This window comes from Heteronotia binoei, chromosome 15 (assembly GCF_032191835.1).
Source record: "Heteronotia binoei isolate CCM8104 ecotype False Entrance Well chromosome 15, APGP_CSIRO_Hbin_v1, whole genome shotgun sequence".
Lineage (NCBI taxonomy): Eukaryota > Metazoa > Chordata > Lepidosauria > Squamata > Gekkonidae > Heteronotia > Heteronotia binoei.
The window spans coordinates 43,564,669-43,591,669 of record NC_083237.1 but is presented as its reverse complement, the minus strand read 5'-3'; the positions used below and the strand labels follow the sequence as shown (position 1 = coordinate 43,591,669).

General features: G+C 48.4%; 1 protein-coding gene across 3 annotated transcripts in view; it reads left to right on the top strand.

Moving 5' to 3' along the window:
* Positions 1-9,237: 9,237 nt before the first annotated feature.
* LOC132584368 (RNA binding protein fox-1 homolog 1-like) overlaps positions 9,238-27,001 on the top strand; it is a 36,092-nt gene continuing 18,328 nt past the window's right edge. For 2 of the 3 annotated variants that reach the window (XM_060256238.1, XM_060256237.1), the window contains exons 1-2: positions 9,238-9,395; positions 22,341-22,556. In XM_060256238.1, coding sequence (XP_060112221.1) covers positions 9,309-9,395; positions 22,341-22,556 — 303 coding nt within the window. In that variant the 5' untranslated portion in view covers positions 9,238-9,308. Of the gene's footprint in view, positions 9,396-21,386; positions 21,531-22,340; positions 22,557-27,001 lie in introns of those variants that run through there. The other variant, XM_060256239.1, reaches the window with a different exon arrangement.

Sequence of the window (27,001 nt, the reverse complement as noted above, 5' to 3'; positions counted from 1 at the left end):
CATGAAGTATGCTTTATGGCAGAAGGGGGGATTTATTTAGAGAGTCCTCTAGTGGCCAACCCTGTTACTGGCAGAGGGAATGCCAGCTGCTTCAGCAGTCCATTTAAAATCCGCACGCCAACCACTGGATTCCTTTAGTGCCTGCAGCAGAGGCAAGCTGGCCTCACGGGCTGTTTTCTATGCATACGGCTTTCTTGTTAGCCACCAAGATAGGGTTGCCAACCTCCAGGTGATGGCTGGAGATGTTCTAGAATTACAGCTGGTCTTCAGATTACAAAATTCAGTTCCCCTGGAGAAAATGGCTGCTTTGGAAGTTGGTCTGTATGGCGTTATACTCAGCTGAGGTCCCGCCCCTCCCAAACCCCACTTTCTCCAAGTTCCACCCATAAAGTCTCCAGGAAGTTCCCAACCCAAAATTTATTTATTTGTACCCTGCTTTTCTCCTTCGTGGGGCCCCCAGAATAGGTTAGAACAGAGGTGGCCAAACTTGCTTAACTTAAGAGCCATATAGAATAAATGTCAGATATTTGAGAACCACAAGACATGAATGTCAGATGACTGAGAGCTACAAGACAGGAAGGCAGGCAGGCAAATAGATGGGGAAGAGAGGTGGAAAGAAAGTAACTTTAAATGTCTTCTTCAAGCAGCCAGCTGTCTCGGCTTGGAGAAGTGATTTATAGAGAAAAATGACTTCTCCAAGCTGGCCAACTGGGCGGTGAGGAATTGAGAGCCACACACTATGTGTGAAAGAGCTACATTTGACTCTCAAGCCACAGTTTGGCCACCCCTGGGTTAGACATTCGACTTCTCTCCTCCACTTAATTTCTCACAGCGACTTCCCTGCTGCTGAGGGAATGTGACTGGACCAATATCACCTGGAGAGCTTCAGTGGCATACTGGGGATCTGAAACTGAGTCTCACAGATTCTCATTTGGCATTCTAAATATTGTATTACAAATTCCATGGAAAAGCAGCATGCACATTTTGAGAAAAAATAAAATATATCCTCAATTGTCCAGACGGAGGAGTTCAGGCTGCAGCAGAGGTTGGCAAGCCCTGTCAGCACTGCCAAACAGCAACATGGAGGCCTATTTTGCTCAGCCTACGCGGCTGGATCTCCCAAGGGACTGAGGCATGCCTCTGGGGCCCTGGTAGATCCACTGGGGCCTGGCTTGCTCTCAGCGTGTCAGGGGAAAATAGAGTCATTATTTTTCCCGTCTTTTGTTGCTGCTACTCCAGCACCTTCTGAGAAAATGTTGCAGTCGTTTGGTGCTTGAAATGAAAGCATTGGGGAAATAACCTCCCCCCCACAAATAAAAAAGTACAGCAAACAAAACCAGAACAAATTCTGAGTCCAGTGACACCTTTGAGACCAAGTTTAATGCTAGGTATAAGCTTTTCTGTAAAGGATACTTTACACTCTGCTCTATTGCTTCAGACCAACGCGGGTACTACCCACTTGAAGCCAAACCAAAATGTTCCAGAATCCTCATCTCTGCAGTGTCTCCTTGGGACACAAGAAAGCAGCAGAGAGTTATGCTAATCTTATCCTGTAGGCTGAACAACCAACTGGGTTCAAATCTCCAGAAACGGTGGGGGAGAAAAATACAACCATTGCAGTTTTAGCATGCAACGACAAAGGCCTGTGAGCTTGGTTAGGCTGAGCAAGAGTGACTGGCTCAAAGTCAACTTCCGTGGCAGAGTGGAGAACTTGAACGCGAGGCTCTCAGATGGGTTGGTAGTGATCACTGCTGCATGAGAAAGTAGCAGAGTCCTCATCATATGAAGCAAAAGTTCTTCAGCCTTCTATTTCTGCCAGTTTGGTGTAGTGGTTAAGTGTGCGGACTCTTATCTGGGAGAATCGGGTTTGATTCCACACTCCTCCACTTGCAGCTGCTGGAATAGTCTTGGGTCAGCCATAGCTCTCATAGGAGTTGTCCTTGAAAGGGCAGCTTCTGTGGGAGCTCTCCCAGCCCCATCCACCTCACAAGGTATCTGTTGTGGGGAAGAAGATAAGGGAGATTGTAAGCCACTCTGAAACTCTGATTCAGAGAGAAGGGCAGGGTATAAATCTGCAGTTGTCTTCTTGTGCATAGAGGGTTTGTACCTCCAGTCTTGTTAATGGTGCTGACACATAAGCTTATACTCAGAATTAAACATTATTAGTCTTAAAGGTGCCACTGGACTCTGTCCCATACAACTAGTGTCCTGTTTAGAACACACCCTGGCCTGTGTTAACATGCCAGAGACCTATGGCACAGGTAAGATGTGATGCTGGCATGCTGATGAGCCGATGAACGGATTCTCAGGTTTTCCACAAAGCATACTGCTCTGCTTAATTGCATCTCATGGGACAAGGTTATGTCTAAACAGAAATGACGGCATAGATGTTTCCATGTAGATCATCTTGTCTCTTCTCACCCAGCACCTTGTTTTTCCAGCTTTATCAGGAGGGCTTCACTTCCTTGTGCCTCAGGATGGAGTGGCGGAGCACATAATGGTGAAATAAATTTTGGTGAGTGGGGAAGGCATCCTCTGTAAAGCCGAACCAATAAAGTCATCAGTACGGATGGGCACGAACTGTCCAGTTCATGATTTGGGAACTGAAGTTTATGACAAGTCAGTCAGCACAAACTTTCCACGAACTTTCAAGCAGTTTGTGGAGGTTTGTAACGTTCCAGAATCAACAACAACAACAACAAAATTTTATTTGTATCCCGCCCTCCCCGCCGGGGCAGGCTCAGGGTGGCTAACATCATCATTCAAGTCTCAATTATACAGAGATAAATAAAATTACATTTAAACGTTATGAAGATTTTAATTAAAATTCTGGTTAAGTTTTAAAATTAAATTAGATTAATAAAAGTGCTAATGCTATATTTGCTTTTTATGATGGCGGTTTCCATTAGCTGTTTCCTTTTCCATCAGCAAAAGCCAGTCGGAAGAGGAAGGTCTTGCAGGTCCTGTGGAATTGTTCAAGGTCCCGCAGGGCCCGCATTTCCTCTGGAAGTTGGTTCCATAGGCTCGGGGCTATAGAGGAGAAGGCCCGGTTACGGGTGCTTTGCAGCTTCACCTCTCTCGGTCCGGGAGTAGTCAACAAGTTTTTCCCGGCTGACCTCAGTGCTCTCTGGGGTTCATATGGGGAGAGACGGTCCCTAAGGTAGACAGGTCCTTGACCATATAGGGCTTTAAAGGTAATGACCAGCACTTTGTAACAAACCCGGTATATAACTGGCAGCCAGTGCAGTTCGCGCAGTCCGGGCTGTATGTGCTCCCATTTAGGAAGCCCCAACAACAGTCTGGCTGCTGCATTCTGCACCAGCTGCAGCTTCCGGGTTCGGTACAGAGGCAGCCCCATGTAGAGGGCATTGCAGTAATCCAGTCTCGAGGTGACCGTTGCATGAAGCACTGTTGCCAGATCTTGGCGCTCTAGGAAGGGAGCCAACTGCTTTGCCCGTCTTAGATGGAAAAACTGCTGACTTGGCAGTGGCTGCAATCTGAGCCTCCATTGATAATAAAGGCTCCAGTAAAACTCCCAGGCTCATAACCCGGTGCGCCGCTTTCAGCGGCGCACCGTCGAAGACTGGGAGAGGTATTTCCCCTTCCCGAGCGCCCCGACCCAGGCAAAGGACTTCTGTCTTCGCTGGATTCAATTTCAGCCCGCTCCTCCTCAACCAACTTGCCATATCCTGCAAGGCCCGATCTAAATTCTCTGGGATGCAGTCAGGCCGGCCGTCCATCAGCAGATAGAGTTGGGTGTCATCTGCATATTGATGGCACTCAAGTCCATGTCTCCTGGCAATCTGGGCAAGGGGGCGCATATAGATATTAAATAACATTGGTGAGAGAACTGCCCCCTGAGGCACTCCACAATCCAGTGTGCGCCTCTGGGACCGCTCGCCCCCAATTGCCACCCTTTGTCCCCGATCCTCGAGGAAGGAGGAGAGCCATTGTAAGGCAGACCCCCTCGCCCCTACATCGGCAAGGCGGCGGGTCAGTAGCCGATGGTCGACCGTGTCGAACGCGGCCGACAGGTCCAGCAACATCAGCACCGCCACACCGCCCCGATCCAGGTGCCGTTGGAGATCATCTACCAGGGCGACCAGTACTGTCTCCGTCCCATAACCCGGGCGAAAGCCGGACTGGCAAGGGTCTAGGACGGAAGCGTCATCCAGAAAGTTCTGCAACTGTGACGCCACTGCCCTCTCTATTATTTTACCTAAAAATGGTAAATTAGAGACCGGTTGGTAATTTGCCAATTCGGCCGGGTCTGCTGTACTTTTTTTCAAGAGGGGACGGACCAAAGCCTCTTTTAGAGATGATGGAAAGCGCCTCTCCAAGAGGGATCTATTTATGATGTCCCGTAAAGGACATTCAAGCTCCCTCAGGCAAGATTTAATTAGCCAGGAGGGGCATGGGTCCAAATCACAAGTTGTAGGGCGTGCAGAGGAGAGGATTCCATCAACTTCCTCCAGGCTGAGCGGGTCGAAGTGATCCAGAGTTAAATAGGAAGACAGGCATGGGGCCTCGGGCTCATATACTGTGTCCAAGGTGATGGGCAGGTCCTGGCGGAGCGACGTGATTTTGTCTGCAAAAAATTTCGCAAAAGCCTCACAGCCTATTTCTAATTCTCTAACGTTTGGTCTGCCCTGCGGCAGTGTAGTTAAATGTCCAATTATTTTAAACAATTGTGCCGGGCGCGAATTTGCAGACGCAATCTTGGCCGCGAAGTACTTCTTCTTCGCGGCCTTGACTGCCATCTCGTATGACCTCATAAACGTTCTGTAGGATGTTCTCGCCGCTTCGCCATGAGTGCGCCGCCACTGCCTCTCTAGTCGTCGGAGTCCTTGTTTCAACCGGCGTAGTTCCAAGGTATACCAAGGAGCCAGCCTTGAACGAGGACGCAGAGGACGTCGGGGTGCGATCTTGTTGATTGCCCCGGATAGCCGATCTTGCCAGGCATCAACCAGGGCATCAAGGGAATCGCAAGGGGGCCAAGAATCCCGAAGAGCCGTTTGGAACCGTTCCGGGTCCATCAGGCTCCGCGGGCGAGCCAAAATAGGCTCTCCACCCTTACAGGGTTGTGGTAGCGTCTCCATCTGAGCCTTGAGGGCTAAGTGATCCGACCATGGTATCGCCTCCATTGCGATTTCGTTCACTTGAATCCCGTTCGCAAAGATCAGATCTAATGTGTGCCCAGCCTGGTGCATGGGAGTCGTGACAAATTGGGAGAGTCGCCATGGAAGACACTAGGTCCATCGCCTGAGTGGAAGCCGCGTCATCAGCGTGGACATTGAAGTCGCCCAGGACCAAGAGCCCTGGGTACTCCAACGCCCAGCCGGATACCGCCTCCATCAGGGATGGTAAGGCGCTGGCCAGTGCGTTAGGCGGACGGTACACCAGCCAGATCGCCAACCTCTCCCCAATATCCCACGCAAGGCCGATGCACTCAATACCGTCGATCTTTGGGGCCAGGAGGGCCCGGAAGGAGTAAGCCTCCCGTATGAATACCGCCACCCCGCGCCCCCGCCCGCTAATCCGTGACTGGTGAAAGACCGAGTAAACTGGGGGAGTCATCTGGGAGAGTGCCGTCGTCTCCCCCTCTTGAACCCAGGTCTCGGTCACGCAAGCCAGGTCAGCATCCTGCCGAAGCAGGAAGTCCCTAATGGTCTCGATCTTATTATTTATAGACCTGGCGTTACATAACACCAGTGTCGGACGCGGGCAATTTCTCTTGGTCCCACTACTTGTCACCGTTGGGATGGGAAGTAGACTGGAAGGGGGCTGAGCACTGTTTTGTCTCCGCCTCCTTCTCTCGTATCTCCGTCCATTCCCACCGTCATATCTTCCCCTCCCCAGGAGCACTGGAATCCCCTGACCGGACATCCAAAACCTATTCTCTGATGGTTATATTAGAATGGTTGTATTCAACTGACTAATTTACATACACAGCATAGGTCCCCAGCCCACCCTCGTCCTCAGTTCCCAATTATCTGGTTCACCATAATCTTTCAAAATTGATTAGTAAATTATTCCTACTTAGCACTATAATAAAATCTAATTCCTAACTAATTTAAGGTGCTAACGTGAATAAATAATCAATTAAGTTAATTAATTCTATATGCATTTAAATACATAAATACATAATAATAAAATCCAATTTCTAATCAATTTAAAATCTAATTCATTGTTAATAATAATTCTAGTTGGTGCTCAATAGACAATTAGGCAGCGAGGATAAAATTAGGGAGGTGAGGTAGGGTTTAGTTCTTAAAGTGCTGTTGGTTGGTATAAAAGTTTAAAATCGAATGTCCAAGTTTTAGGCGTCTTTGGTGCTTCGTGGCGGCTTTAAAGTGCAGGTGCTGTTTTCTGGTGTGGAGACAGTTTTTAGGTGCAGTTCTTGGTATAGTTCTTGGAAGCATGGGTCAGAGAGCTTCTCGGCTGATAGTCCTGCCGTGGGTGAGGGGGGGGGCGGGGGGTGAGGGGAGGATACGGGAGCGGGGGGGGGGCAAGAGAGGAGCAAGGAGGAAGAACCAGAGGAAAAAGGGGGGTGAAGACAGAGACCGGGGTGTCCGCCGGGGCCTACATCCCGGGGGGCAGTCCACTCCTCCGCTCACTCACACCCTCTCAACTCCGTCTCCCTCCGCAGCTACCCCACTCACTCAACTCACCCCTCTCCCTCCTTGTTGTATCAGTCCACACCCCAGTCCTCTCGCAAAGAGCTGTTCCAGCCACTCTCCTATGGCCGCTCCTTCCCATTCTCGGCGTCGGCCTGGCTGTGGCGATGTTTCTCGGTGGCTCCGAGCAGTGGCGACGGTCCGTGGCTGCAACGCTCCTCCACGGCACTCAGCAGAAGCCCCGCCGCGACCCCAGTCGACTCCACGCTCCACTCTCTCCGCGCATCCGCGCTCTCCTCCCCGTCACCGGCTCGATCCCTCCCGGCCTCCGCCAGACACCAGCCCGTGGCTGCGTCCCGGCCCTGTCTCGGCAGCTCGATGGACCCCTGTAGCCCGCCGTTCACGCCTCCAGCTCCACCGCTGCCGCCTGGACCTCGATTCTGTGGTGATTTGTTGTAATTTTTTAATTCGCTCGCTGTTGTTGGTGGTTGCTATAGTTGTAGTAGCTATTATAGCAGCTATTATAATTAAGTTGTTATCGGTCAGTGGGAGCCCTAGCACTAGGCTTCTACCGCCGCCGCCATCTTGAAAAAGAATGGATACATTTCCAGATGGACTGTCTCTGCTCAAACAAAAAGTTTCCCAAACTTGAAGTACCCCCTTCCCTTTGCTTCCCCCCCCCCCATTCATAGCACGCCACATCTGGGCCCTGCCGGCCACGACGCAGCGTGCATCTTATCTTTAGAAGGATGGCGCTGAAGCGAAGGCTTCTCCCCCCTCATTTCCAGAACTGAAAGGGAGGGGGAGCCAAGCCTTTTCCAGTGCTGTCCTTCTAAAGATAAGATGCACGCCATGTTGGGGCCGGAAGGCCCAGGCGTGGCACACTGTGATTGGGGTGGGGCGAAGGGAAGAGAAAGGAGAGGCGGGCAACAGCGGCGGGGAAGAGGCAAAGGGAAAGGAGGGGTGGCGGGCAGGTGGAGTAGGCAGGCAAACTAGGCGCTTGCCTGGGGCACCGGGAGGGGGGGAGCTCAATTTGGCACCCCCACTCTCCCGGCACCCTAGGCAACTGCCTAGTTTGCCTAATGGGCCCTGCAAACTTTAAAGCAACAGGGGTATGGAATTCTCTAGTCTTGAAAACACTCTTTTCAGTTTCACACTGGTCTTGCAGTTTCAAGAGGATTTCTCCGGGAGGTGGGCCAACGGGGGGAACCTCCCCCTACATCACTGGCATGATGACATCACCCGGAAGTGATGTCATCAAAATGTTGGCACCTGTGCAGGCCTGCTCTAGGTGTTCCTGGAAAACTCTATGGTAGCCATTTGGGAGGAAAATATGGTACAATAGGCACCATAGAGTTTTCCCAGAAACGCCTAGAGCTGCCCTGCTCGGGTGCCACCATTTTGATGATGTCACTTCCGGGTGACGTCATTGTGTCACGAGCGTGAAAGTCCCCTGCTACGGGAAGCTGGGGACTTGGCAACCCTAGTTCAGCTAGGCACTCTGATTGCACTGGTACTGCTGGGCTTGCAAAAATGCCCCCCACACCTTCTGCTTAAGGCTGCCTTCCTACCCAATTAGGGTCCCTAGCGGGGAACACAAAATAGCTTGCAGTGTTGCTCTCCCTCCTCCATTTTATCCTCACACAAACAGCTCTGTGCGGTAGGTTAGGCTGAGGGGGAAAAATGTCTGGGCCAGGGTAACACTTGCGTGAGCTTCCTTAGGAGAGCAGAGATTTGAACCTGGGCTTCCCAGTTCCTAGTCCAACACTATACCACACTGACTCTCCATTTACATTGTATTTTGGGTAAGCCATTTGTGTTCAGACAAGTGGGAAATAAAATTAAATAATTTTTTTTTAAACCCAGTGGGCTGAACCCCAGCAGCTTTTCTTGGTATTTTTACATCTGTGTGTGGACCCATGCCCGGAAATCATGGCGACTTCTGGCAACTCCTACTAGGGCACAGAAGACATTCAGAGAAGTTACTCGATAGCCTGCCTCTGCCTCCCAGCCCTGGTGTTCTTTGGAGATCTCCCCATCCAAGTACTTTCCAGGGTTGGCCCAGCTTAGCTTCCGGGATCTGATGAGATCAGGCTTGTCTGGGCTATCCAGGTTAGGCTGGATCACGCCAGCTTTTCTGTAGGCAAAAAAGGGAGGAAGGGGTCTAGTATACACACCAAAACAGACTATGCTGGGCATTGTGGGACCTGCTTGGACAAAACCATGTGAGATGGGGGCTGCAATGAAGAGAACTGAGTGAGACTCAACAACAACAAATTATCTGCATCCCATCTTTTTAAAAATACCGTAATAATACTCAGGCTGAGGAGAGAAAGCAAAACATGGGTAGCTTCTCAGCATATGCGCATGTGAGACGCACAAAAGAGAATGGTGACGGGATAGCCATAAACCTGTGGAAATTGTCATATTTATCTCTGCGAATATATCGACGTTTTGCTTTGTACCATATGAAATTATGTGTCCCCCGGTGAGTCTCCATCCCCGTGCAGATGCTCTTGCCCAGGCAGCTTGTGACAGGCGCTTGTGTTCTCCGCAGCTGTTGGCGTCTTTCAATGGCACCGTCCCATCTGCCACTCAACACTCCCTCAGCTGGTGCCAAAGCCGCTCGGACAGAGGTGTGCGTGACTCCTTTTGGGACTGGGTGGTCAGGCCCTGACTTTATTATGTGCCATGCTGTCCCCTCCAGCTGTGGTTCTGCACCCCTACAGCCTACCCGTCTACCCACCGGCACCCCAATGTTACTCCGGGCTGGTTCAGGTATGTCGATTTCAGGGACGGGTGAGTGTGTGTGTGTGCCAGGGTGTGATCTCCATGTCATTGACAAGGCCCAGCTGTGGCTGGCTGGTGGTCTTGAGGGGACAGCTGATAACGCCACCCCCGCAGATAATTCCCTTCATTGCCAAGTTATTTTTACAGAATCGCGCTCTGAGAGAGAAAGTCTCTTCCTTGTAAGGGGAGAAGTATTTGCAGCTTCTGTGGGAACGGAGAGAGCATTCCGTTTTTTGACGTGATTCCGTGAATTCTCCTCGGTGTTGCGCCAGATGGACTCTGTCACAGGACAGTCACGGATAATGTCTGTGTAGATTTAGTAAAGCACCGCTCAGAAGGTTAAAACGGGGAGGCCACAGAGACGTTCCCAGCTACTGTTTAACCCACCACGGGGAACAGGGCGTTGAAGGGAGTATGAATTACTCAGACTCTGACTCCATCTTGGGGCTTTGCTGTGCTCCCGAGCCAGGTTTCTCAGTTAGGCTTGCCAGGTTCCCTCTAGCAACTGCTGCCGCTGATATTTTACAAGGCTGGTTCCGATTTCTTTAACGTAAGGCACCTCAGAAGATGCTTCGTAAGTTTGAACAGCGACTCCTGACATTATATGCAGTTTGCAGACGCCCATTTATAGGGAAACATGAATACTCCAGTGTATCTCTCCAGCTAACAATGTCGTGCTACCAGAGCAATCCGAAACACCTTTCTGAGTCCATGGATTTAGAAGGCTGTTAACTCTGCTTTGGGCTGCACTGTAAACTGCTCAGGTGGAGAGGTACGATCTCCATGGAAGTAAGTTTAACGGAGCAAGCTGATATTTATAGAATTAACCAAAGAAATTTTGATATCTGGTATCTCAGATATACTGTCCCCTGAAATGATACTGTCTTTCTTAGAGACTATCACATTTTTATTTCCAAACAGCTCGGGGACAATGCATGCTGTACACGCTGCCATTTTACTCTCACCAACAACAATTCTATAAAGTAGAATAAAGTTTAAGTCCTGTGGCATCTTTAAGAGCAACGAAGCATAATTCTGGGAATAAGCTTTTGCGTGCATGCATACTTCTTCACACGTGTATACCTTGGATAAAACTTTGTTGGTCTTAAAGGTGCCCCCATGCTCTGTTGCTTAGACCAGCACGGCTACTCCCCACCTGAATCTGTAAAGTGGGTAGGTTGAGAGCAGGGCCATAGCCAGGATTTCATGGTTGGTGGGGCCCACAGCAGGATTTGTTGTTTGTGGGGGCGAGGGGGACCACCCGATTTGGCAGCCCAAGCCTCTCGGCAACTGTAAGCTGCCTTGAGTTCCACAAGTTAACCCCCTTCATGCCTGGGCAGCCACAGCAATTCTGCTCCCCCCACCCCTTTCTTATGTGCCCGTCTCTCAGAGAGACAGAGACCTCTTGACTCCCCCTCCCCCCACTTGCTCTGCAAGGTATGTTAGGGAAGTGGGGGGGGGGAAGCGAAAAGTACATCAGCAATGCTACTACTTGTTCAGAGTGGTGGTGAGCAAAGGGGACAGATTGCAGGCAGTGTTCCCTCTAAGCTGAGCTAGTGTGAGCTAGCTCCCATTTTTTTAGCCTCCAGCTCACACATTTTTGTCTTAGCTCAGGATGGATGACCCTAGCGCAAACTAATTTCTGCAGTAGCTCATAACTTGGATGCCAGTTGCTCAAGAAGTAGAATTTTTGCTCACAAGACTCCACAGCTTAGAGGGAGTATTGATTTGGGGGCCTCCAGTAGAGAGGCCATGTAGTTGGAAGTGGGGTTGAAAGGATGGGCCTGGCGCCTCCCAGGCCCCACTGCAGCTACGGGCCTGGCTGAGAGTGTGTGACTGGTCAGTTAAGGTCACTCACTGAGCTTCAGGATTTGAGTCTGGATCTCCCAACTCCTGGCCCAACACCCAGATCTCTACTATGCTGACTCTGGGGTAACAAATGTATGTGGCTTCCTAGGTGGCCTTAACTGAGCTTGGGCAGTCGCTCACACTCTGAAGACAGACGTTCCTTCCTGTCAAATGGCTTGTACGATCTTCCCTCTTGCTGTGTTCTGATTATTGGTGACTGTCACATTAATGATTTACAGGTGTGCCTCCAGTGCTCTCTACCATGGGGGAGTGATTCATTCTCTTTGTACAGATTTAGCTGCTCTCACCTCCAGCAAATCTCCTAGTTTAGGAGCAGAGAAATCACGGTTTATCGGTATCTAGTCCACAGACTTTTTTTCACCCACCCTCCCAATCCATTCATCCCATACCCCTTTTTATCCCAACCTACCTCCAAGGAACTAGGTAAAAAAAACCCTGTTTATCCTCACAAACCCATGAGGTAGGTGAAGCAAAGAGCCTGAGACAGATCCAAGCTCCCCCGGCAATTTTCATGGCAGCATGAAGATTTCTTCCCTGGCCTCTCAGATCCTAGTCCAGGGGTGGCCAAACTTGCTTAACATAAGAGCCACAAAGAATAAACATCAGATGTTTGAGAGCCACAAATCATAAACGTCAGATGGTTGAGAGCTGCAAGATGGGAAGGGAGGGAGGCAAATAAATGTGGGGAGGGAGGAGCGATTGAAAGAAAGCAACTTTAAATGCATTCTCCAAGCCACCGGATAAATGATTTAAAGAGAGAAATGCCTTCTCCAAGACAGTGTTTTGGGGCTTTGGAGCCACACAATATGTGAAAGAGCCACGTGTGGCTCCTGAGCCACAGTTTGGCTATCCCTGTCCTAGTCCAACACACAAACTGCTCTTGCATTATGCTTCAGCACCTTGATTAATTCATTGATTTAGACAGGGCTTCTTTTGTAGCAGGAACTCCTTTGCATTTTAGGCCACACACTCCTGATGTAGCCAATCCTACAAGAGCTTACAGGGCTCTTACAAGGTCTGCTGTAAGCTCGAAGAAGAAGAAGGAGAGGAAGAGGAGGAAGAAGAAGACGACTGCAGATTTATACCCCACCCTTCTTTCTGAATAAGAGACTCAGAGCAGCTCACAATCTCCTTTATCTTCTTCCCGCACAACAGACACCCTGTGAGGTGGGTGGGGCTGAGAGCTTTCCTAGAAGTCGCCCTTTCAAGGACAACTCTTGTGAGAGCCATGGCTACCTGGATTGGCTACATCAGGGTGGTGTAGCCTAATATGCAAAGGAGTTCTTGCTACGTCCCCCTCCAAAAAAAACCCATTTAGAAAACCTGTCTGCCACCTTTCCAGACCCACTAATAACAATAAAACAGAAACCAAGCAAATCATCAAAGCAAATCATACCAATAAAAACATTATCAGTAAAACAATCCCAAGTCAATAAAAACCCATGCCAAAGCACATAAAATGGAGCAGAATAAAATGATATTGATAAAACAGTCCTCAGGTTAGGAACAGACCGTAAAAAAATCTAATGAGATGTCCTAAGTTAAAAGTCCGGGTAAAGAAATAGTTTGGCCTGGTGCCTTAAGGCCTTAATATGCCATCTTGAACAGTGTACCAACCAGACACCAGGCCTCACCGCAGGTAGTGCTCTCAACTCGGATGTCAGCTCTCCAACTTTCTTTTGGCCAATTTGACCTTTTTTGTGTGTGTGCCCACGTACATGCCTGAAAGTCATGGTTGACGTCTAGTGGGGCTTGGATGTTTCAAAGAGGTAGCTTGTTTTAGCTGGCCCCTGCCCTTCCAGTTCTGGTATTCTTAGGAGGTCTCCCTTCTAAGTACTTGCCAGGGTTGGCCCTGCGTAGCCTCCGAGATCTGATGAGAATTGGCTTCCCTGGGTTATCCAGGTTAGGACACCAACTGTCTTTTCTTTAGAAATTGTACACCTGAAAATACAGATCAGACGTTTAATATTTTTAAAGAAGTCTGAAACATAAGCAGAGTCGATCTGGTGCTGCCCTACGAAGCCCCTTTACAATTGGGTGGGACCGTTGCCCACTGGGGGAAGACACACCTGAAAAAAATTCTGAGGACTGTGAAAAGAGGCAGAATGATGTAGCCAATCCTCCTGATGTAGCCAATCCAGGTAGCCATGGCTCTCTTAAGAGTTGTCCTTGAAAGGGTGACTTCTAGGAAAGCAGGGTGTCTGTTGTGGGGGAAGAAGATAAAGGAGATTGTGAGCTGCTCTGAGTCTCTGATTCAGAGAGAAACCTGGGTTGTGAAATTCCTGGAGATTCTGGAGGTGGAGCCTGGGGGAGGGCGGGGTTTGGGGAGAGGAAAGGCCGCAGCAGGGTATAATGCCGTAGAGTCCACCTTACAAAGCAACTATTTTCTCCAGGGGGACTGATCTCTTTCGTCTGGAGACTACTTGTAATTAAACCCAGTCTGGAGACTTTGGGTTGCCAGCCTCCAGGTGTGATCTGGAGATCTCCCACTTTTACAGCTGATCTCCAGCTGGCAGAGATCAGCTTCCCTGGAGAAAATGGCTGCTTTGAAAGGTGGACTCTATGGCCTTGTACCATGCTGAGGCCCCTCCCCTCCCCAAACCCTGCCCACGCCCAGCTCCACCCCCAAAGTCTCCAGGTATTTCCCAACACAGACATGGTAACCCTACTGATGATATTTATTGTAGTCACGGATCACCAAGTTCCTGGAGGTCTCTCAGTCAGGGATTGACAAGATCCAGATCTGCTTCACATAAAATAAGGGCATTTGCCTAGTTTTCAGGCATTCAAAGCACAGTATGGTGTCATAATCCTTCGTACGAGCCTAGAAGGTAGGCCAGTACAAGCTCTCCATTTTGGGCAGGGCAGAAAGTTGTTCCAGGCTGGGAAGTTCCCAGAAATTTGGGGGTGTCACCTAGGGACATTTCACCAGGGGAACTGATCTCTGCTGGCTGGAGACAATTGTAGTTCCAGGAGATGTCCTGGCGGTTGGCAACCCTTTTCCCAACCCAAAGTCAGCAACTCTGATTCCACCCTCCATTTCACATGGGTTTTGTCCATGCAGGCCCCATGATCTCCTATACAGCTAGGATTGCCAACTCCAAGTTAGGACATTCCTGGGGATTTGGGAAGAAAGCCCAGAAATGGCAGGATTTGGGGAAAGGAATGACTTCAGTGAAGTATAATCCCCCAGTATTCCCTCTAAGCTGAGTTAGTGTGAGCTAGCTCACAGTTTTTTAGCCTCTGGCTCACACATTTTTGTCTTAGCTCAGGAAAAATACCCCCAGAGCAAACTAATTTATGATATAGATCACCAGTTTATCTCGAAGCAGAATTTTTGCTTCCAAGACTCCACAGCTTACAGGGAGTATTCCCCATAGTGTCAGTGGGGTATAATTCTACCCTCCAAAGCAGCCATTTTCTCCAGGGGAACTGATCTCTGTTGTCTGGAGACCAGTCCTAATTCCAGGGGATCTCCAGGTCCCACCTGGAGGCTGGCAACCCTAACACAGACTTTAGAGGGTAGTGAAACAGGACCCCTTCCTTCTCCCTTTTTCACCATCAGAAAAGCTGGTTGGATCCAGCCTGTATCCTGTTAGCACAGGAAGCAAGTCTCAAGAACAATCTTTCTAGGGCTATCAGCGGGCTGAAAAGGATTGCTCTTTTGTTGATAAACTCTCTTGCCTGATCTGATGCTGAATCAGTTTAATGACCAGCATACAATACATTTCCAGCAAGATAAAAAAATGTGATATCTGAACACAGGTGATTGTTTTGCGCTAGGTGAGGACTGATAAGGCCACCCATGGCACCTCCCTTCCCTGTAACGGGACGCCCTCTCTCTAGAGTTCCCAAAGCAGTTGACATGGGAACCTCCCTTGCACTTGGAACAATGGGCAAGGAGCACCCCTTCAGAATACCCTCTCAAGCAGGGGTTGCCAACATCAAGGTGGGGCCTTCTGAAGTTACAACTGATCTCCAGACTACAGAGATCAGTTCCCCTGGAGGAAATGGCTGCTTTGGACTCTACCATGTTACGCCCTGCCGTGTTCCCTCCCCGCCCTTAACCCCACCTTCTCCAGGGTGACAATTAAATCCAGAGGTGGCTAAACTGTGGCGCAGGAGCCACGTGTGGCTCTTCCACACATTGTGTGGCTCTTGAAGCCTCCACTGCCCTGTCGACTGAGTTGGAAAAGGCATTTCTCTCTCTAAATCACTTCTCCAAGCCAAGCAAGCTGGCGGCTTGAGGAATGCATTTAAAGTTGCTTTCTTTCCACCTCTCCCTCCCCCATCTATTTGCCTTCCTTCCCTCCCTCAAACATGAGACATTTATTCTGTATGGCTCTTGCATTAAGCAAGTTTGGCCACCCCAGATTTAATCCTTTCTGTATTCAATGTGGGCTTAACTACTGAGCCCTTTCTGCCTTTGGAGCTCTACCCTTCCTCCTGAACAAGAGCCCAGTCATCACTCCAGCTGTCCTGCTTGGTCATCTTTGTGCTTAAAGAATTGTTTGGAGGGGGGGGTACTTTGCCCAAAGGTGGCCAAACTTGCTTAATGTAAGAGCCACATAGAATAAGTGTCAGATGTTTGAGAGAGGAAGGAAGGAAATAGATGGGAGTGGGAGAGGTGGAAAGAAAGCAACTTTAAATGCATTCTCCAAGCCACCCCTGCATTATGCCCTCATTGTTTGACCATAGTACACAGAGCACACCACAATCCAGATGTTCTTTTTCGGCTGACTACAGATATGATGGAGAGGGAAAGTGGCATGGTACATTGATGTATTGTCAGATCTCAGAAGCTAAGCAGGGTAGGTCCTTGGAAGGAAAACCACCAAGGAAGACTCTGCAGGGGGCAGCCATGGACAACCACCTCCGCTTCTCACTTGCCTTGAAAATTCCCTTGCTGGGGTTGCCATAACAGCACTTGACAGCACTTAGGCACATACATATAGAGATTATGATGATGCATAGCACAAGGGTCTCCAATTTAGAAAGTACCCCCATACACATAAGGTTTTTAAAAGATTAACCCCCAGCACTTGCAATTGTGCCTTGAGCCAGCAAAGTCTAAGGAACATGTTTCAGTAATTTGCCCCGGCTTGAAGCTCTACCTATCTGACAGCTTTGTATTTGGAAGTACAAAACTGATAGATTAGATTAGATTAGATAGACAGACAGATAGATAGATAGACATGTACACAATGCATCTTTTTAGTGATCTGACATATGTTCAGATTGTAATGGTCATACATGGGCAGGGTAGGAAGGACGGAAATCAGACATTGGAAAATCCCAAGCTGGCGTATTCACAAGATCAAGTCCACACAAGCAAATCCACTGCAGTGGCCAACTCTTAAAAAACATTTCGCTCTGTTTTGAGTAATGGCCCCAGTGGTAATTTTTACAGTTTAGGGGTCGTTCCTGTCGGATGTGGGAGATCTTCCCCACAATCCAGCTCAGCTTTAGTACTCTATTAAACTTGGAAAAGGCAATAAAAATTCTGCTGCTCAGAGAAGTGGAAATAGCAGATCAGTTTTATTCTGACTCCCAGTAAACTAGAAGGCACAAGAAAATTGGAAAAACTTTCATTTTTTTATTCTTCAGATGTGAGGTTAGGCTGAAGCGGTTTTCAATTTGTCAGCTTTGTTTTGTCAGTGGAAAGGGTCTGGAGAGGGGAAGGAAAAAGAGAGCACGGGTGGATCCAGGCATTTTTTTTTGCACGTGAAAAAGAGAAGTTAGGGAGTCCCCTTTGACACCAAAAAGCCTATGCTGTTGGGACATGTAATTATTTTATTGGTCCTATTGTTTTTATTATCTTCAATGATCTGTAAGCTGCTCTGAGCCCGCTTTGGCGAGGAGAGTGGGATATAAACCAAATAAACTAAACCAGAGCTTTTTTTTGAGCAGAAACGCACAGGAACACACTTCTGGCTGGCTTGGCAACAGGGGGTGTGGCCTAATATGCAAACGAGCTCCTGCTGGGCTTTTTCTACAAAAATGTCCTGTGTGAAACAATGGTGATATCAGGAGGTGTGGCCTAATATGCAGATGAGTTCCTGCTGGGCTATTTCTAAAGGAAAGCCCTGTGCCAAACAATGGTGGTGACAGGAGGTGTGGCCTAATATGCCAATGAGTTCATGCTGGGCTTTTTCTACAAAAAAGAGCCTTGAACTAAACTAAACTAAACATGGGCCCTGCCTGCACAACAGCCATGTGGGATAGGGGCCTCGCAAGGAGTGGAAATTGGGCAAGATGAAGTTTAAAAAGCCTGCTGGATCCAATCCCTAAAGTGGAGCTGGTCTGGCTTTTTGCCCAAAGCACCTCATCAGTTCCTGGGTCTGAGAGAGGGCCAAAAATCTATTTATGTCTGCCCACCCCTTCTCCAGGCCCCTCTTGAGCGGTGAGTGACAAGATAGTGCCGAGGTAAAGTGGCGCTATTTATAAAAATGGAAAGCAGAGCCAGCCTTGATAAGAAACGGCCTCCGAGGACTACTTTGCAAACCACCCTGAGATATGTGTGTTTCTCCTGCCGATGAGGCAGCAGAGCAGCCAGTAAGCCCTGAAAACAGATTAAGAGGCTGGAACATTTCAACTGTCTGTAGACCCCCTCCCCGCCTCTGTTTCTTTAACAAGCAAACAGTTTTATAGGAACAGGTGGTGCTCCAAAGCACCTCGTCCTGGAGGAATCTGTTCCCTAAACCAGAAGGCCCTTTTGGTGGCCCCAGCTCTTCAGCTACTTTGAGCTGAAGCCTGCTGCTTCCAAAATTAAGAGTAATTTTGCATGGAGCTTTTTGCCTGCTTTCAGAGCTATATTTAGTTGAAATGATAAAAACAAATCTAAAACAATATTTGCTCAGAATAATGACTAGCGGCATCTTAATTTATGGGAAGCGCACCTTCTGACATTTCTCCAAGGAAAATAATTGCCTGCCCACCACCCCGCTCTTCACCGTGACCGATGGCTGCCTGTTTTGCTTACCCTGCCTTACAACGGTGCAGATTTAAATGCTAAGAGGGTGTTTAGAGAAAACACATAATTGTCCTGCAATAGGTCGTTCAAAATATACCTCAACAGCTGCAGCGTACACAGCAGCAAACTGTGCTTTAGTGTTCATGTGCACAGATCTACATCCATGTGGCGCCTGAAACAGGATCAACTCACCTCCCCCTCACGGATTTAGCTTCTAGGTTTTGGAGAGGGAGCTGAACCCTGAGGAATGAGACAACGCGACTGGCTTGGTTGATATTTTAACAAGGCATCCACAAAGAACACAAGAACACACAAAACACAAGAACACAAAAAACAAGAACAGGGACAGGTCAGGAATGTACCCTGTTGAAATTAGGTTTCATCAGTGGCTTTGGTTTTCTCTGCTGTTTGCTGCTGTAGATTTGTTTGAATAGCGTATTCGCATTGCATGCTTTTTTCTGTGCAATTTCTGGGTGGTGGTGGAAAATGCCATCAAGTCACAACTGAATATGATGAGTTTTCGAGGCAAGAGATGTACAGAGGTGGTTTTGCCATTGCCTGCCTCTATATCACGCCCCTGGTATTCCTTGGAGGTCTCCCATCCAAGTACTATCCAGGGCCAACTCTACTTAGCTTCCAGTTTGCTTAACAGAGTGTCTGTACAGCAGTGGTGGAATTCTAACTCAAGGCAAACACAGGCCCCCACAGATGATACGAGGCCACCACTATCCATTATTGGTCTATCAAGGTTAGCACTTGCCTTGCTGGCTGGCCGCAGCTCTCCAAGTCTTGAGTGCACATCACCTCCTATGGGATCTTTTTAGCTGGAGATATCAGAGATCGAACCCGGGATCTTTCACAAGCAAAGCAAATATTCTACCACCAAGCACTTAGGGTTGCCACCTTCCAGGTGGGGCTTGGAGATCTCCTGGAATCCTTACTGATCTCCAGATGACTGAGCTCAGTTGCCCTGACAAAAATGGCCACTTTGGAGGGTGGACATTATGGTATTTATACTCCGATGAGGTCCCTCCTCAGGGTCCAACCTCAAATCTCCAGGAATTTCCCAGTCTGGACTGGGCAAACTTACCACAGTCCCACCTGGTAACATCAGTGGCGGCCTCCCTTCTTGGAGAGTCAGAATTCCACCTGTGTTTGCAGGCTACTTATTTATTTCTATATTAGATGTAAAGCTTGCCCTCCCCTCTGCAACAAGGCTCAGAGAGGGTCTTCTTGTGAAGACAAAAATATTTATGTTTGCATGGCTACATATGCTGTGTTGATTCTTGTTTCCTTATTAAAACTTGAACTTAAGCAACCTAAGAAAATCAATGAGGATACATTGAATTCTCAACCCCCCTTTCCCTGTTAGTCAACTACCTACTACATTTGAAATCTGTCATTCCTCCAAGGAGCTCATGGTAGCCTATATGGTTCTTTGTCCCAATTCCAGTTTTGCACAGGGGATAGGGTAGCCAGGGCCCCTTGGCCACCAGTGAGCTTTGAGGGGTTTGGGTTCCCAAACCCAGAATGGGAAACTCCTGAAGATTTGGAAGTGGGGCCTAGAGAGGACAGGACCTCCATGGAATACAGTGCCACAAATTGCACCCTCCAAACCATCCATTTTTTCTAGGGCAGGGATGGCCAACCTGTGGCTCGGGAGCCATACGTGGCTCTTTCACACATATTGTGTAGCCCTGAAAGCCCCCACCACCCTGGCAGCCAACTTGGAAAAAGGCAATTCTCTCTCTAAATCACATCTCCAAGCCAAGCCAGCCAGCAGCATGCATTTAAAGTTGCTTTCTTTCAACCTCTCCAAACGAGTTAAATCGGGGTGGGGGGGTGGGGAGGCAGCATAACAGCCACATAGAATAAACATTAGATGTTTGAAAGCAGGCAGGCAGGAAGATGGATAGATGGATGTGGGGAGGGAGGATGAAAAGAGAGGTGGAAAGATAGCAATTTTAACTTTAAACGCCTTCTCCAAGTTGGTCAATGGGGTGGTAGGAGCTTCAAGAGCCACACAATATGCGTGAAAGAGCCATATGTGGCTCCTGAGCCACAGTTTGGCCACCCCTGAGTTAAATCAACATCTGCTTGTACATGTGCTTTCTCCCTTCTGTCTCCTTTGCACGGAATCTCTGTGAGAAAGGCAGCCTTTAAATAATGTAAATAAACTAATAAAAGCAGGGTATAGATCAATTAGGGTTACCATTTTTTGAAAAGCAAAAAAGAGGCCATGTTTCCCAACTGACTACTTCAAACAACTGATCACGTCTATGAGAAATCTCCTTTTAAAGACCTCTTCATTATATGCCAAGAAAGGCCACCCGACCCAAACACCCCCTCAGGCTCCTTTTGTAGCAGGAACTCCTTTGCATATTAAGCCACACCCTCCTAATGTAGCCAATCCTCCTGGAGCTGACAGTAGGCCCTGTACTAAAAGCCCTGTAAGTTCTTGGAGGATTGGCTGCATCAGGGGTGGGTGGCCTAATATGCAAAGGAGCTCCTGCTACAAAAGAATCCCTGCGCTCCTATTTAAGCTGAAGCTTGCCTCCTCTGAGGGACTCCAGGACACAACAGGCTCAGCCTCTGAACCCCAAAAGAGGACATTTACAGCAGTTTTTTTTAAAGCTCAAAAGAGGAGACACCAAAAAAAGGAAGACATGTCTTCTAAAAGGAGGACATAAACAAGACATGACAAGCACATCTCATCACAACAACCCTGTGAGGAAGGCAAGGTTTCACCCAGCAAGTTTAGATCCAGCAAGAAGCTATCTTGGAAAGTACCCTGGAGGAGGCCTTGGCCTTTCTCAACACCGCCCCCCCCCCCCCGCAAATACCCAGACATGTCTTATCTTCCTGCCATTGTACTCTTTGGGGCTGGATCCGGCTCCTTCTAAAACGAAGGACCCTTCGGCTCCCCTTAATCCCTCTCTAGGACAGGTGGGGCAGGTGCGGGGGCCCTTGCAAATTCCAGGGGAGGCTGCAGCTGTTTCTCCCCCCTTTGCTCTTTCAAAGGCCCGAACAGCTGAAAGACAAAAGAGAGAGCCGAGGCAACAAAGAAGGTTCCGGCGGGTGGGGGGGGAAGCCCAGGAGACGGGAGCCAATCGGAGCGGCTGCGTGTGTTCCGGTGGCTCCTCATTGGTGGAGGCGCAGCACAAGGGATGCCTTTATAGTCGGGTTCTGCGGGCAGAGAAAGGTGCATTTTTGGCCGAGGACCCTCCAGACCGGCGGAGGGTGGGCGAGGCGGCTGCATGGGATGGGGCCCGTTGGTGTAGGTGGGTGATTGTTAAGGGGAGGTTGGGTTTTAGGGGCTGGGGGCTGCAAGCCAGGACTTCTGGGTCCTCTGCCAGGGAAGGGGCAGGGGAAGAGATGGGATTGGAAGCCTTGGCTTTGTTTCTTTGTAAAAAGACAACCTGTTAATTTATGACTACAGGATGTTGGGCGGTAAGAGCCAACGTGATGCCGAGGGCTGAAGCCAGGCGAGGGGGGGGGGGGGAGAGGTTCAGATTCCCTTTCCACCAGCTGATGGTTCTTGGATTAGTCACTTTCCTTTTTCTGCCGAGCCTATCTCACAGGGTTGTTATGTGGATGAAAATGGAGGAGGGAAGAGCCACATCTGCTGATTTGAAAGACGGGAGGTAAAAGCCTATCAGGTGGTGGCTTTTTCTGTGGGCAAGAAGGTGGGGGAACTAAGTCTCTGGGCCCTGAACTCTTAAGGTAAGAAAATGCCCTCTTTAGCTCTAAAAGAGCTGTTTCCTTTCAGGTCTGTAACGTGGTGGCCATGATAAGTGGCCTACCATGCAAGGGTGTCATGAGGCTCCTTGAAATAATGTCTGGGAAAGGATGCAAAGTACTGCTCATGGTTCTCTTTGGGGCAGGGGATTCTTCTAGCCTGCCCAACTTTGGAAAAGAGTGTGTTAGAATGAAAACAGTCTAGGGATCTCTGGGGAAGGACCTATGTCTCTAGTGAGAGATGATCTGACCTGATTGAAAATTAGTTGCTTGTCTTTTTAGTCTCTTGTTGTAGGGCCCAGTTTGACTGTCTTCCTCTTCTCCTCTCCCTCCCCCCTCCCCAATTTGTGCAGGGTAGCCCGGATGCCGCAGTTCCGCCTGCTGATGCCATGACCCAGACGTTCCCAGCCCAGTACCCTCCGCCCCCTCCTCAGCCTCGGCTGCCTCCGCAGTACCACCTCCACAGCACCCCTTCAGAGTACCCGTCTCCAACAGCCCCAGATCATGGCCTGCGTATCTTCACTGAACAAGGAACGGCTGCCCCGGAACCCTTGCCCCCACCCCCTGTGGTAAGCGATGGCTTGAGTCACCTTGGCAGTTATTCAGCACCTCACTGGGAGGGGATGTTTCCGGGGGGGGGCATAGAGCTAGAAATGCTGAGGATCTGGACCCTCTATGTAGTATCCGAAAGAGAAAAGGTGGCTGAGGTTCACTTCTTTTCCTTGCTTCCTGAAGAGGTGTTGGCTGACACTGATTCCTGTTGCACGAGAACAGGAATTTGCTCTTCCTGCAATTTTACAAAGGTGACTCTGTGGTGTGGCTGATTTACCACAAACACTGTTGAGAATTCAGCCCCTCCTCCTCCCGTTCTGGGCTCCTCCTGAACTTTTTGGTCCCTTAGCCTAGAACTGTCAAAACTTTCCACTTGTGGTGACATCACAAACTGACTGCTGTTTTCCTTTAGAACTGCTCTTACACTGGCCAGCAACTGCCGCTATTCCTCTTTTCTTTAAGCCAGCTTATGAAAGAGATTTCTGCTTTTCACAAAGTGAAGGACTTGCTGGTCTACAGAATTCCTTGCATCCATTCCATCTGCTTCCCCTTCTGTCCCAAACCACAAGGAAAATGGTGCTTAGCCCAGTGTTTTGTTTGTGTCAGTTCTCCGAGGCAGTGACCCCTGGCGTTTATTATCTGGACCATGGCTGAATCTGAAACATAAGAGGAAGTGTCTCTGAGCATGTTCAGAATGTCTTCCCGCACAACATTTTTTCATCTTTCCTTTTGTATCTGTGGGTTGGAGAAGAGTGGAGTGGCTTTGCTGAGGCAGTAGATTTTAAAATGATGCCCACTGATGCATTTGTTACTCCCCTTCTCTCCTCCTCAGCTATCAAACCAATTGGAGGAGTCTGGTTTTCTTCCTGAGAGCCAGTTTGATGTAGTGGTTAAGAGCAGCAGACTCTAATCTGAAGAACTGGGTTTGATTCCCCCACTCCTCCACATGAAGCCAGTTGGGTGACCTTGGATCAGTCAAAGTTCTTCCAGGACTGTTCTCTCGAGAGCAGTTCTCTCAGAGGTCTCTCAGCCCCACCTGCCTCACATGTTGTCTGTGGAAAGGAACAGAAGGAGACTGTAAGCCACTCTGAGGCTCCAAGTGAAGGATGGGGTATAAATGCTCTTCCTCCTCCTCTTTGAGGCACCCATAAGGTCCTTGGAGCCTTCAATGGTTCCATTGCATATAAGCCATTAGTGTACACATGTGTGTCTGCGGGAAATATTACAGCTCCCAGTGTTAGGACTCCTCTAGCCACGTGGTGACTGCAAAGGGGGGGTACCACTGTACTGTACCTTGTGGGCAGCCAGGTCTAAAAGCCTGGAAACTGTACTCACATCACTAAATGGGCTTTGGGCTATAACACTGGTAGTTTTCACCTGTCGTGGGTATCTGTTGCTTGCGATGGTTGCCAACAGGCTCAGAGAAAAACGTTCTGCCCTTTAACAGAGGCTGAGTGAGTGCAGATGGACAGCTGAAACTTTTCATAGCTTAGAGATAAGGAACATCCTGTGAAGTCTCTTCTAAAGGGGCAGGACTTTTTCTTCTCCAGGCCTGCTGGCAACCCCAGTGCCAGCTGTCCTGCGTCTTTGAAACCTCTGCCCTGTCTACCAGCAGCAGTGAATGAGTAGAAAGCACACAGTGTGGGAGGCCATGGTATAGTCCTGGAGCAGGGATGGGGTTGACTGGATTGTGCCTGCGAAGAGCTGCATACCTTTGAACACTTACCGGATGTGGAGAAAAAAGTCATCTTTGTCTCACACGGTGCGAGTTCCCAGTCTTGGGGCAGAAGTAGGCAGCATAGGTAAGACTTTATTCATGGGCTCCAGTGGCTGGTATGCCTCTTGAAGGATTCCAGAAAGCCTTAACCTTGGATAGAAGCTCTTCTTAGTAATAATACCTTTTGCCATCAAGTCACAGATGACTTATGGCAACCCCGTTGGGTTTTCAAGGCAAGAGTCATTCAGAGGTGGTTTGCCTTTGCCTACCTCTGTGACAAAACTCTGGACTTTCTTGGTGGTCTCCCTTCAAGTACTTGCCAGAGTCAGCCCTGCTTAGCTTCTGAGATCTGACGAGATTGAGCTAGCCTGGGCTACCTAGGCCAGGGGTTAGATCCAGGTGGGTAGCAGGGTTGATCTGAAGCAATAAAACAAAGTTAAGAGTCCAATGGCACCTTTAAGACCAACAGAGTTTTATTCAGGGAGTGACCTTTTGTGTGCATGCACACAGACAGAATGGAATGGAAACAGAAATGACAATCTTGCATGTAGAAGGTGGGCAGGAAATTATCATATAGAACAATGAAGATGTTTTTAACAGACTGAAAGAATAGTAAGCTTAGTTAAAGGGCCAGGGCTTTTTCTGAGCAGGAACTCATGGAAATGCAGTTTTGGCTGGCTTGGCACCAGGGGGGGGTGGCCTAATATGCAAATGAATCCCTGCTGGGCTTTTTTTCTACCAAAAAAGCCCTGTTTAGCACTATCACCTGTTAGGGTTCATCTGGGAGGAAACAGCGTCACAAGGACATAAATATATCAGACCTGGAGATTGATGTTTCCTATATTTATTACTCTTTACAACTAAGAAACCTTTTGACAGACTCTCATAAGGAAACATCAGTCTCCAATTCTGACATATTTATGTCCTTGTGATGTTGTTCTCCACGCTGCTAAGCCATAACATGTGATTGCCATATAACTAAGTAAACTTATTATTTTAATCTGCTAAAGCCGCTTTCATTATTCGTATGCTAATTTATTGCCCATCTTCTGTATGTAAGATTGTCACTTCTGTTGCCATTCCACTCTGTCTTAGGTCAGAGGTTAGTAATACTGAGCATTTATGTAGAATGCTCCATGTGTCCAGAGAACATCACCTTCTTAGTAATAGGACCAGGGGATGCATACCTCATGGCATATCATCCAGACCTGCCTCCTTCCTCCCTCCAGAACACTATAAACTATTAGTTTGAGCAAACCAATCCCATCTTTTTTTATCTCCCCCCAGCCCGCAGCATTCCACAGTACCTGGTAGTCACCAAACATAATCTATATTAAGCTTCTATTTGATTGCAGTGGGGGAATTTTCTTCATTCATAAAGAAATGCTCCTGCCCTGCATAGGAAGGAAGAGACTCTTGAATTTTTTTGTGTGTTACTACCAAAATTTGCTACCTTTTTCTCATGTAGCCTTCCAAATTCATAACTTGTGCATGTTGAAAGTTGCTTTGAACCATGAGGAGGGGTGGGGTATAAATGGTTTAATAAATAAAATACAGAGACAGATCTTGAAACACACAAAACAAAATCTTGCACTGTACACATGAAACAGGGAAGAATTACTTAAAGTTCTCCTAAGTGCAGCTCCAAAGATTCCATGGCTGTGTAGTGACCACTAAAATAGTATGAACAGGGTCGCAAGCTCTGGGTTAAGAAATACCTAGAGATTTTGAGGGTGTAGCCTGAGGGAGGCGGGGTCTAGGGAGGGGAGGGACTTCAGTGGGGTGTAATGCAATAGAGTCCACCTTCCAAAGCAGCTGTTTTCTCCAGGTAAGCTGATCTGTCATCTGGAGATCAGTTGTAATAGTGGGAAATCTCCCACTTGCAGGCCGGAAACCCTAAGTATGAACTTGATATAAACACTGCATAGAGAGGGACCTGAAGGAGGAAGAGTGGCAGTGTAGGATGAGCAAGTTTTAAAATAAGGGGACTCTTCCTGGTGCAGTTGTTTGGTTAGGTTTGCATACTGGAAAAAAGAAAGCTTTTTATATTTCTGGAACTCGCTTCCACAAGATGTGATGAGGTCTAGTAACTTGGATCCCTTTTTGAAAAAAAGACAAGACACATTTATTTTATATATATCCTGCCCTGTCCTGCAAGTGGGCCCAGGGTGACTCACAACACATAGATATACAATTTAAAATGCTAAAACATAATACTATAAAAAGATAGTTCTGTACAAAAATCACAAGATGGCGACAACGTCAAGTGCTCTCAGAGATTTTCCTTTGTATGTGTGCTCAACTGCATTAGTTATTAGCAAGTGGCCAAATTCCCACCAGTCAATACATAAAAAATATTTCTACCTCGTACTGTGGGTAGAGTAGGTGAATTGATGGGTAGGGCAGGGGTGGGGTTGGATCTAATATGGCATCTGCTGCCTTAACCAAAGACCTTAACAGCTCTTGTTTACAGGCACTGCAGAATGGTTGTAAGTCCTGCAGGGCCCTGATCTCAATTGGGAGACTGTTCCACCAGGCTGGGTGGAAAGGAGGGGGTCCATCATAATCACTAAGTAGAATTCACAGATTTGGTGGCAGCATCCCTCTGGATGCCAGCTCCAGAGGAAGCAAATGGGGGCAGGGAGGTGAGCCTTTGCCTTCACACCAGGCCTTGTTTCTTCCTAGCATTGTTGACCCCTGCAGGAAATGGGATGCTGGAGTGGGTGAATATAGACAAGGGTCCAA